This window comes from Macrotis lagotis, chromosome 2, assembly GCF_037893015.1.
Source record: "Macrotis lagotis isolate mMagLag1 chromosome 2, bilby.v1.9.chrom.fasta, whole genome shotgun sequence".
NCBI classification, from domain to species: domain Eukaryota; kingdom Metazoa; phylum Chordata; class Mammalia; order Peramelemorphia; family Peramelidae; genus Macrotis; species Macrotis lagotis.
Window position 1 is genome coordinate 66,997,275 of NC_133659.1, and position 11,695 is coordinate 67,008,969.

The 11,695-nt window shown below is 37.8% G+C and overlaps 1 protein-coding gene across 3 annotated transcripts in view; it reads left to right on the top strand.

Moving 5' to 3' along the window:
- Positions 1-11,146, top strand: part of KLHL20 (kelch like family member 20) — a 75,672-nt gene extending 64,526 nt beyond the window's left edge. For 2 of the 3 annotated variants that reach the window (XM_074222046.1, XM_074222044.1), the window contains 5 exons: positions 238-381; positions 2,388-2,521; positions 3,233-3,441; positions 5,694-5,800; positions 8,893-11,145. In XM_074222046.1, the coding sequence (XP_074078147.1) occupies positions 238-381; positions 2,388-2,521; positions 3,233-3,441; positions 5,694-5,800; positions 8,893-8,977 (679 nt within the window). In that variant the 3' untranslated portion in view covers positions 8,978-11,145. Of the gene's footprint in view, positions 1-237; positions 382-2,387; positions 2,522-3,232; positions 3,442-5,693; positions 5,801-8,892 lie in introns of all 3 variants that reach the window. The other variant, XM_074222045.1, reaches the window with a different exon arrangement.
- Positions 11,147-11,695: the final 549 nt, after the last annotated feature.

Consider the following 11,695-nt stretch of genomic DNA (forward strand, 5'->3'; position numbering starts at 1 on the left):
AAATACTGTATAAAGGTTATCTGTTATTATCCAGGTTTCTAAATGTAGATTCTGAATTGTACTAGTTTTCTAGAAATCATTAATAAAACTGGATTTTCCAGTGGACATTATTTCAGACATTATAATCCTATAGAAAAGGAAAAAATACATGTATTCCCCTTGACAGGAATTTGTAATTCTGAGGATTCTTAGACATGCAGGGTAAACTCAGCTCAACTATTGCTTTGTTTTTCACAGATATGATCCAAAAACAAATCAGTGGAGCAGCGATGTAGCACCAACCAGCACCTGCAGAACCAGTGTGGGAGTCGCTGTTCTTGGAGGTTATCTGTATGCCGTGGGTGGACAAGATGGTGTCTCTTGTCTCAATATTGTTGAGAGGTAATTTTTTTTTTTAATGGTTTTAAATCAAGTACTGATTAAATGCTTGCTGTGTGCCAGGCAAGGGAAAAAAAACAAGTTCCTACAATCAAGGAATTACATTCTTTTTAAAAATTATTTTATTTTTCCATGGTTACCTGTAAAAACAAGTTTCAACATTCATTTTTAAAGCCTAAAGGCCTGAATTCTCTCCCTTCTTCCCGCCCCAATCCCCCTAATTGAGAAAGTAAGTTAGTTGATTTAGATTAAAGATGTGTAGTCATGAAGAACATTATCACAACAGTCATGTTGTAAAAGTAAACATAACCCTCCACCCCCAAAAAAAGAAACCCAAGAAAAAGAGTTTAAAAAAATATGCTTCAGCTGTATTCAGCCACTATCTACTCTGTCTTTCAGATGGATAGTCTTCTTTATTATAAATCTTTCTGAGTTCTCTTGGATCACAGCATTGCTGAGAAAAGGTAAATCCTTCACAGCTGGTCAAGGGATCTCACATTTTGAATGGAAAGACAATGTAGAGATTTTTTAAATGAAGGTATCACACATAGATTAGGAATAATCATGCAACTGGCAAGTATATAAGAAAAAAGATACAGATAGACTGACTGACTTTGCCTTATATACAGTTGTCTTTTTTTGTCTTTGTTCAGTCATTTCTTTTCTTATTTTTTATTTTTTTAGGTTTTTGCAAGGCAAATAGGGTTAAGTGGCTTTCCCAAGGCCACACAGCTAGGTAATTATTAAGTGTCTTAGACCGGATTTGAACCCAGGTACTCCTGACTCCAGGGCCAGTGCTTTATCCACTACGCCACCTAGCCACCCCTTGGCAAACATTTTTGCATAAACCTAGCCACCTAGCCACCCTGTTCAGGCATTTCAGTTGTGTCTTTATGACTCCATATGGGACTTTCTTGGCAAAGATACTAGAGTGTTTACAATTTCTCCTTCATATTATTTTTCGGATGAGGAAACTGATGCAGAGTTAAGTGACTTGCCCAGGGTCACATGGCTAGGAAGTGTCTGAGACCAGATTTGAACTTGGGACTTCTTGTCTCCAGGACTGGGGCTCTATCCACTGTCTCAGTGCTCAATACAAGTTAGCAGGTTAACTGAATTTTCACCATTTTCTTCTTACCCAGTCATTCTGACTGTGGTATAAACCACCGGATTTTTTCCCAACAGCTAATTAAAATATTAATAGTTTCTGACCCAGCAATACCACTACTGGTTCTATACCCTGAAGAGATGATAAAAAAGGGTAAAAACATCACTTGTACAAAAATATTTATAGCAGCCCTGTTTGTGGTGGTAAAGAATTGGAAATCAAATAAATGTCCTTCAATTGGGGAATGGCTTAGCAAACTGTGGTATATGCATGTCATGGAACACTATTGTTCTATTAGAAACCAGGAGGAATAGGAATTCAGGGAAGCCTGGAGGGATTTGCATGAACTGATGCTGAGTGAGATGAGCAGAACCAGAAAAATACTGTACACCCTAACAGCAACATGGGGGCGATGATCAACTTTGATGGACTCACTCATTCCATCAGTGCAACAATCGGGAACAATTTTGGGCTGTTTGCAAAGGAGAATACTGTCTGTATCCAGATAAAGAGCCATGGAGTTTGAACAAAGTTCAAGGACTATTCCCTTTAATTTAGGGGAAAAAACAGATATCTTATTGTCTGATCTTGTTATCTCTTATACTTTGTTTCTTCTTGAAGGATATTATTTGTCTCTCATCACACTCAATTTGGATCAATGTACAACATGGAAACAAAGTAAAGACTGACAGATTGCCTTCGGCGGGGGGGGGGGGGGGAGTAAGATTGGGAGAAAAATTATAAAACTCAAATAATATCTTTAATAAAAAATATTAATAGTTTTGCTGTACTTGATAATAAACAAAAATAAATCTTTAAGGATCTTTGTAATATAGGTCCTGCAAAAAAAGTTTCCTTTTAATCAGAATTTGTCCCTGGGCTTTATATTTTCTTACTGCAGATATGACCCAAAGGAGAATAAGTGGACGCGAGTAGCTTCCATGAGCACCAGGAGGCTAGGAGTGGCCGTGGCTGTGTTGGGAGGATTTTTATATGCTGTCGGAGGCTCTGATGGCACATCTCCTCTGAATACAGGTTAATCCTTGCTTCCCTAAACCAGATGACAATGTCCCCAGTGCACCAGACACTAACGATAGGAGCAGAAGCTTACAGGTAACACAGTTACTGTGCCAAGCACTTTACATTTGATTCTCCCAACAGCCCTGGGGAGGCAGCTGTGTGTATTATCTCCATTTTACAGATGAGGAAACTGAGGAAGACAGAGGTTAAACGAGTTGTCCAGGTTTCCCACTGTTGGTAGGAAATAGTAATTTTAATCATTACCAGTCCTGGACTTGGCAAACATTTTTTTTTTGCAAGGCAAATGGGGTTAAGTGGCTTGCCCAAGGCCACACAGCTAGGTAATTATTAAGTGTCTGAGATTGGATTTGAACCCAGGTACTCCTGACTCCAGGGCCGGTGCTTTATCCACTACGCCACCTAGCCACCCCTTGGCAAACATTTTTGCATAAACCTTTTACTATTTTCTGTTTATCTTTCTGCCACGGAGAGTAAGAATACTTATCAGAGATGATTGGAACATTTAAATATTATAATGGAGAATAGATGTTAGAATTAACCTAAAGTAGATCACTCAGATGGATAAATACATGTGTATTTAAGTGACATGGAAGAAAGCTACTATCTAGGCTTCCTCTTAAGAATTACCATTATTTAAAACTATAACATATACTGAAGATGTGGAAATATTATAAGAATCTCTTAATTAATCTTATTTCCCTGCAGTGGAGCGCTACAACCCTCAGGAAAACCGCTGGCACACAATAGCCCCTATGGGGACCCGTCGGAAACACCTGGGCTGCGCAGTGTATCAGGACATGATCTATGCAGTAGGAGGCAGAGATGACACCACTGAGCTCAGCAGCGCCGAGAGATACAACCCGAGAACCAATCAGTGGTCTCCGGTGGTGGCCATGACATCCCGCCGGAGCGGAGTAAGTACAGGAAGCATATTGCTGTTGAATAGAGGTGGATGGACTGTTGTTAACCTAATTATTTCATTTTTGCAGGTTTTATTTATAAGTCTGCCTCTTCTATATAGAGGGAAACCCCTTTTTTAGTGTATCCATGTTAAAAAAGGAAGCTTTTGTGTACTTTGTTATCAGCTAAAATTTCAAGTATTGAGTCTTATCAGAAAATTTTGATGTTTAATGTTTTTTATCTTTTCCCACTCTGTAAATTAAATTCAACTACTTCTTCCTCTTGTCCTATCTGCAACTATAGTAACAAAACTACTCTTTACCCCCATGACTTAGCTACCAAAAGGTAGTCCAAGACACTGCCCATCTCCGTGAGTGAGGGGAGGTCCAGATCATGGTGACTTGGACCCTTGTTGAATGAGAAACAGCCCTAGACAAAGCTACAAGTCCAAGCACAGGAGGTATTCATTCTAGTGTCTTTTTAATACATTTTTAAATCCCAGACTTACTTCTCAGAAGAGGAAGGGACTGAGCATTTATGTTTCTGTGATATGCTAGACACTGTACTAGGCACTTGATAAATATTATCCCATTTAATCCTCACAACAATCCTCTGGGGCCAGTACTGTATTATTATCCCCATTTTACAATTGAGAAAATAAAGGCAGAGAGCATATAAGAGTTGCAGAACTCCTCCACACACAAAAAAATGTCATAGAGCTAGTAAGTATAGGAGGTCCTATTTGAGTTCAGGTCTTGTGTCCTTTTGGCTGTCATGCTCTATCACTGCCCTCTGGTGTGGTGGAGGAGGAGTGTGTGTGAAAGTGTGTCTGCAACAACTGCAAGTCTGAGTGTTAGTGAGGTAGAAGCATCTCCCTACTGCCCATCCTACCACTTAATCAAAAACCATTTCTTAAGCACCTGCTGTGTTCCATGTGCCTTACCTAAAGAGCTCCTATTCTCCTGGGGGGATACTGTATGGCAGCCGGGGGGTGGGGAGGCAGTGTGTGTGGTAATGCGTGAATGCACAGAATATATTCAAAACAATAACAAGGTAGTTTGGGGAGGAGGAAAGACTTCATATTGAAGGTTGAATCTTTTTTTTTTTTTGCAAGGCAATGGAATTAAGTGTCTTGCCCAAGGCCACACAGCTAGGTGAGACTGGATTTGAACCCAGGTACTCCTGACTCCAGGGTCGGTGCTTTATCCACTGTGCCACCTAGCTGCCCCTGAAGGTGGAATCTTGAAGGAATTTTAAGAGATGTAGCTGAAGGGATGAGAAACAGGGAGGTAGAAAATGAGGTGTCCTGTGTAAGATTAGCAAAGTGGCCAGTTTAGTTGAATTGTAGAGTGTGGAAAGGGGAGTAATGTTTTCATAAAAATATTACAGATTTGGACCAGGTTGTAAGGGGATTTATATAAAACAGAGGGTCAGAGGAACAATAGAGGATTAGGGAAGTGGCATGATCAGACCCTTTGGGAAAATCACCTTGGTTGCTTGGAGGATGAATTGACTAGGAGAGAGAATGGAGACAGCAAGACTAGTGAGGAGACTGACAAGTGTCTTAATTTTATAAATTTGGTCATTTAATGATAGATTTATAGATTTATCCATTTCCTTTTCTATTTATATATTTTAACTGAAAATGACTACATGTAGATAGAGGGATTAAAATGAATTTGAACAGTAGTTTTTGGTCCAAGCCTGTGATTTCATCAGTGTAGAGGGAACTCCAAATAAAGAAAGTCCTCATTGCATGATGGTAAGATTAAATGATTTAACAATGGTCACATGGGGTGGCTAGGTGGCTCAGTGGATAATGCACCAGCCCTGGAGTCAGGAGTACCTGGGTTCAAATCCAGTCTCAGACACTTAATAATTAACTAGTTGTGTGGCCTTGGGCAAGCCACTTAACCCCATTTGCCTTCCAAAAAACCTAAAAAAAAATAATAAAATAAAATAACAATGGTCACATAGAGTATATATATCAGAAGCAAGACTTGAAGCCAAGGCTTTCTGATCTAGAGGTCAGCCCATATTCCACTGCTGTCTCTTGTTGAACATTAATTAATAATAATAAATATAATAGCTGATATCATGTAACTCTGAAGACTTTCAAAGCACCTTTTTTATTATTATCTCATTTTATCATTAAAGTTCAAAGAGTGGTTTTTTTAAAATAAAGTCATCAATCTAATTAGGAAGACCAATCTAAAGTTTGCTGTGGCTTTCTGTCTCTAATAACTTTCATGTTTTTGCCCTAAAGGTTGGCCTTGCAGTAGTGAATGGACAACTTATGGCAGTAGGAGGTTTTGATGGTACAACATATTTGAAGACAATTGAAGTCTTTGATCCTGATGCTAACACATGGAGGTAATCTTTAAGCTAAACTGAAAAATCATCTCTTTCATTCGCAGCAAACTTGGCCTTTCTATGAACATGAGATAACATGTGATCTGGAATAATCTTAGATAATTGAATCAATAACTTGTTCCTTTTGGAATTCGTTGGAAAAGACTAGAAACATAGCATTTCATTTGACTTGAACCTCTGTTGAAATTATTCAGTGATCTAGTTTTAATCTTTGGTACTTAATTCAACTTTAAAATTTTTTATATCTTTATATTATTTAGGGCAGTCATTTTTTTACCTTATAGATCCTCCCCCCCTCCCCCTGGTAGAAGAATTTTTGAGAGAGTAAATTAAGAACTTGACATTGCTTCTTCAGGTATTTGCTTCTTTGCAATATAATTCTAGTCAAAGAAAGAACTAATTTGGATAATTCAAAGTTGTTCAATGCAATATTAATGTTGCCTTGAATCTATATGATGCCATTTTGCCAAAGATTTCCTACAAGTTTTACATATGAAATCAGATCAGCTTATAACTTCTCATGATTCCACAAGTGGTGTTCTTAAAGAATATATATATCTAGTACTCTTTTTTTTAATAGTTGGAGAACTGAAGTCACAAGCATAAATGACTTGCTGTCCCTTATTGTAAGGAATTTTTTTCATTATGAGTTTTAAGTTTTTAGAGGGAAATGTTGAATAAGAACTATTTGGGAAGTCAATCAGATTTTTCCATTGATTCTACTTTTAATTCCATGATATTATGGACAGTTGAGTTTCAGTAGGAGTTTAAAAAAAAAAACAGCCCCTGAATGTTTCTAAAGCACTTTCAACCCATGAGGTCAGTGCAAGTCTTACCATCACATTTTATAGATTAAAAAACTGAGACTTAGGCGAAGTGACTTGCCTAAGTTGATATGTCTAATAAGTGTCAGAGCCAATATTCGAATCACTCCTAGACAAATGCTCTTTCTGTCATACTGAACTGTTTCCCCCTAAGTTAAATTTGTGAAATACTTTAGGAGCATCTGAGTACCTATCTGATTTTTGCAAATACTTATTACAAACATCATAATCCCTAAAGAGATCTGTATTCACTTCTATAGAAACACTTCTTGCAAACGATTGATTGGATCCATCTGTTTTTAGACTCTGTCCTTTCTGTACCAGAAAGATTGGACATCAGTACATTATAGAATGTAATGCTTAAGAAAAACTTACATATCACCTAGCCATTATACTTTAGTATTTTGCCTCTATTACTTATAAACTAAACAAATTTGGAGAATTATTTCTGGAAAATACCACTCTTTTCAACTGAATCTGCTTTAGACTGGTTGCTTGTATATGCTATTAATTGGCAGATAGTTTTAAAATAATTATCATCCTTGTAGGAGATTTATTTCTTAGAAATGTCAGATCAAGAAGAAAGAAAATAGTATCATATGCATTGGACTAACATGAATTTTTTAATAATTTTTTTTTTAGAGTTCACTTATATTGAATAGGACTTTGATTATTTGAACCTTGTGCTAACCTGTTTTGGGAAGAACTCCCAAAGTGTGCTTGTGTGATGGGAATTTGGTTTAATTTAGCCTGCTTACTGAACTGTGATGTGCAAAAAATTATTATTAAAGCCTATAAGCAGGTATTACCAGATGCTGTAATTCCTATAAGAAAAAAATAGTCACTATATTGAACTCATATAAAAACTGCTGATTTAGACCTTTCCCCCAGTAGATTATTTTGGGTTTTTATCAGCAAGAGGAATCCTTGGTCCGATCATTTAAAGAGGCATGAATTTATTTACTCATTCCTTCAGCAGATTTATTGAATGTCTTCTATGTGCCAGGTACTATGTGGACTAGAGAGTTAGAGAAGATCTGGTTGAAGAGAATAAGGAGAAGGAAGAATACTGAAAGAAAGAAAGCTTTTTGCTCCTAAAGTTAACTGCTCTGCTTAACTCTTGAGAGGTTCTTCCTGAATAACGTTATGTTTCTGGGTTCAGTCTTTCTACTCTGTATCCAAGAGTACCTCATAATGTTTCAGATTAAGAAAGAAAATATCTGCTTGGAATTTGGTATACTTGAAAAATTGCGTGCTTTGTGGAACCATTGAGCCTTTTTACTTTTAATCCAATAGTCCTAAAATATGATTCCTTGATCCTCTCCCCCTTAGGCTGAAGAGCTGGATGGCCAGCAGATTGAAATGGGTAATGATGATTTAGTCTGTCACAGAACTTAGAGGTGGGGAGGATCACAGATTCCCTCAAGCTGAGATGGTCCCCCTCTGGGACCCCCACTGCAGCCCCTTCTAAGCAGGCACAGTCACCCAGCCTCCCTTTGAGGATCCTGGGGAAGCAGCTCCTTGATCTCATCCCCTGCAGTTTCCACCCTTTAACCCTGTTTCTGATCACACTTTTAATACCACTTCCATTCAACATGGAATGTCACAAATTCATGTTCCCTGGAGTCTTCTCTCCTCCATGCTCCAGTTTCTTGAGTTGGTCTATCCACAGTGGGACCTCGAGGCCCTTGCCTCCTCACTGCCCCCATTTGGACTCTCTCCCCTTTTGATGTCCTATGAATGAGTTCTCTGGAACACATGACCTCAACAGAATCACTGTCACATTTGGTCTTCTGGATGTGCATCTTGCAGGGTAGCCTAGGATACTGTTAGTTGTTTGATCACCATGTCGTAGCACAGGAATCAGATTCTGTCACGAACTCCCAGCAAAGAACGATTGCCCATCTTGGGCTTAGGTTGTTCTTGTTGTTGTTTTAATCAGAGAAGTTTTTGTTCTGTTTCATTTTGGGTTTTATATCCCTCATTGCCCAAAAGGGTAGCTATTGTATGACAGACAATTTTGATTAAGGCTTAATGACTCAGGGATGGACTAATAATTTTTGAAATGAAATTTGAGTAGGAAAAACCCCAAAGTTATACTTTGCCATATTTTTTTTCATTTTTGATGGATACGTCACACCAGAGAAACTTATATGCTCAGAAAACATTTTTGACTTAATTTGTTATCTTGTGCTTTTTTTACGTGCCTGGTTTGTGAACAGATATTGAACTATTAGAAACTCTGACCCTATTTCCTTTTTTTTGCAGGTTATATGGTGGTATGAATTATCGTCGGCTAGGGGGTGGTGTAGGTGTGATTAAAATGACACATTGTGAATCTCACATATGGTAAGCGTCTGTGAGGAAGCCTCATGGTTCTCATTCACATTTATGCCTGTGTCTAGTGGAAAGACTCATTGACTTTGGAGCTGTATGAGGTTCTTGAAAACAGAACAAATTTTATTCTTTGCCGGTGCCTCAATGTGGAAATATAAATCCAGTGATTTTTTTCTGAAAGAGCAGCTATTGGAAACTACATTGGCTGGACTCTTCCCAACACGTTGAAGCTTCGCTTAAGTTTTAATTTTTCAAATAACTATATGCTTTTTGAGCAAAAAAAACCTTCAGAGCACTCCAGCTTAAGCAACACTCCAGAACCAAAAGGTGCATTGGGAGTCTGGCAAAGGGAACAAGTTGCCTCTTCCAAGATGAAATGAAATGTTTCCCACGATAGTGGAAACTAGTGTGGAATGGGCAAAAGTGGAAAAATGATACTGAAAACATTGCTTTTGCCTTATTTACAGAAAGCTTCAGAAGAAAACTACTTGACCTACAAGATGCCACTTTTGCACAAAAGTTTTTGACAATGTGCAGAAGAATATTTATTTTTGTTTTCATCTGTTACATAGTTTTCTTTGTACTTATCACCAAAAAAGGATGAAAAAAGATAAACAATAAAACCCAAAATCATTGTTTTAAAGTGATTAACTTTGAAAAATGCTCATTTGGAGGATAAGACTACATATAGCCTATTTTTTTCTGAATATTTCAATTCAAAATTATGTGATAGATCAGCTCCTAAGGATTACTAATTGAAAAAAATAGTTATCTGAAATACATTAAGTAGTCATCCTTCTTACTTATCTAAAATTTCACATGACTAGAAAGTCTTTAAAAAAATAGAACTCTTATCTCATTTTTAAACACTAGAAGTCAAAAAGGAATGTTAAAGTCAATAAACAAAGTCTAGACTCTCAAATGCTGCAATTTTCTTCAGTGACAACTTGATTCTTGTTTTCCTATGTGAACTTGTTCATTGACTGTTTTTATTACAGTCTTTTTAAAACAATGTTCCTCCTAGGTTTTCTGCTAGAACTAGAGCTCTGCTCAGTGCCTCTAAAAAGCCAGTAGGGTACCCTCCCATACTGCCTGGAGAACCCTGCAGAATCATCTGCAACTCTGCAAGAGTTCTTGCTCAAAAGCATTGCAGACCGAAGCAACTTTGCTTTTTCTATTTCCTTACTGCTTCCATGGACCAGCAGGGAGAGTCGGTGTCTCCCCTTCAGTGAATGCTGCCTGCGAAGAGATGAATTCTGCAGTTTGTGTAACAAAGTACATGTTAGTGAGAGAAAACCAGTTGAGGCGTCTGACTAACAATATTTTGTTTGTTGTGTAAAGCTACACTCCGTTGTCTTCATCCTTAGTGGTGAAGAGCTAAGCATGTAAGGTTACTGAAAAGGAAAAGCAATGATTAAAGACCCTCATTTCTTCTGGGTTTTTTCTTGTTTCCTTATTCATGTGCTTGATATGAAAGTCTTGGAATAAGATTTCCATAATGACAACAAAAGTGAATGACCATCCTTTTTTTCCCCAACAAAAGTGGTTGGCAATTCTTGTGTTTACATTCAAAAATCATTTGCACCTTTACAAGAAAAAAAAGAAGTATTTGGTAAACAGTTGTTTACATGTATCATTTATGCTTTTTCTAGCATGAGTACCTTGTTAAAAAAAATAGTGTTTACCTTAATAAATTTCTTTAATGCTATTTAGTGCTTGTTCCTTTTTGTTCAGTGACTACTATAACTGTCCAACTGTGACTTGCGTATTGATTTACAGAACAAAATGTCTAATAGAATAATACCTCATAGGTTATCTTTACAGTTCAGCTCTGAGTAATTTCAAGAATTAAGAATTTTCAACCAAAATTAGAATTCAACGAAAATCTTTGTGTTGTGTGTTGCCTCTTTAAGATGAAATAGTCAGCCGTGGCAGTATTCTGGGTTTCCACCTGTGAACTACTTAGAGATAGCAATATTTTCTCGATCATAACTAATCTTATTTGGTGGAGAAGGGAAAGGATGATTCTTTACCCTGCCTCTCCCCCATCTTCCCATCAGATTTTGTTTAGGGTCAGAGACTGTGAAATTGTGTTGGCTGATTGTATTGTTTAAGAAGGCAATGGGGATAAGATCTAAGTTTGACTAAGCAGATGAGAAAGAGAAAGGAAGAAAAATGAGATAAAAGGAAATGGGGGGAAAGGGAGGGAGGAGAGAGAAGTGCAAGAGACTTGAAAAATAAGAGGGAAGAAGAAAGCCAGGGCAGCTCCCATTGTCTTGTGCCAGTAGCTTGTGAGAGCCAGCTTCTTCATGGATGATTTTGAAGACTTTGAACTAAAACTGGCTGCTTCTGGCAGGGCCCTGGTTAAGACTATAGACACTTGGGGGGGGGGGGGTGCAAACGTGTAAAATTAAAAAACCTAACCAAGAAATGATAGGTCAAAACTACTATTGTATGTAATTGGAAAACAAAATATTTATATTAAAAAAAGAACATAGGCTCTTTAAGCTTGGAAGGAGGTATGACTGACTGTGCCAAACCTATGCATTGCCAGAAGGCAGCAGGAGGTGGGGCACAGGACAGCTAGGGTCAGCAAGACCCAAGTCTGACTGCTGCCTCACAGAGTAGCTCTGCCGCCCTGAACAAGTCGCTTCATCTCTTTCTTCATTTATCAAATGGACTTAATAATAGTACCTACCTCAGAGTTATTGTGAGGACCAAATCAGTTAACATG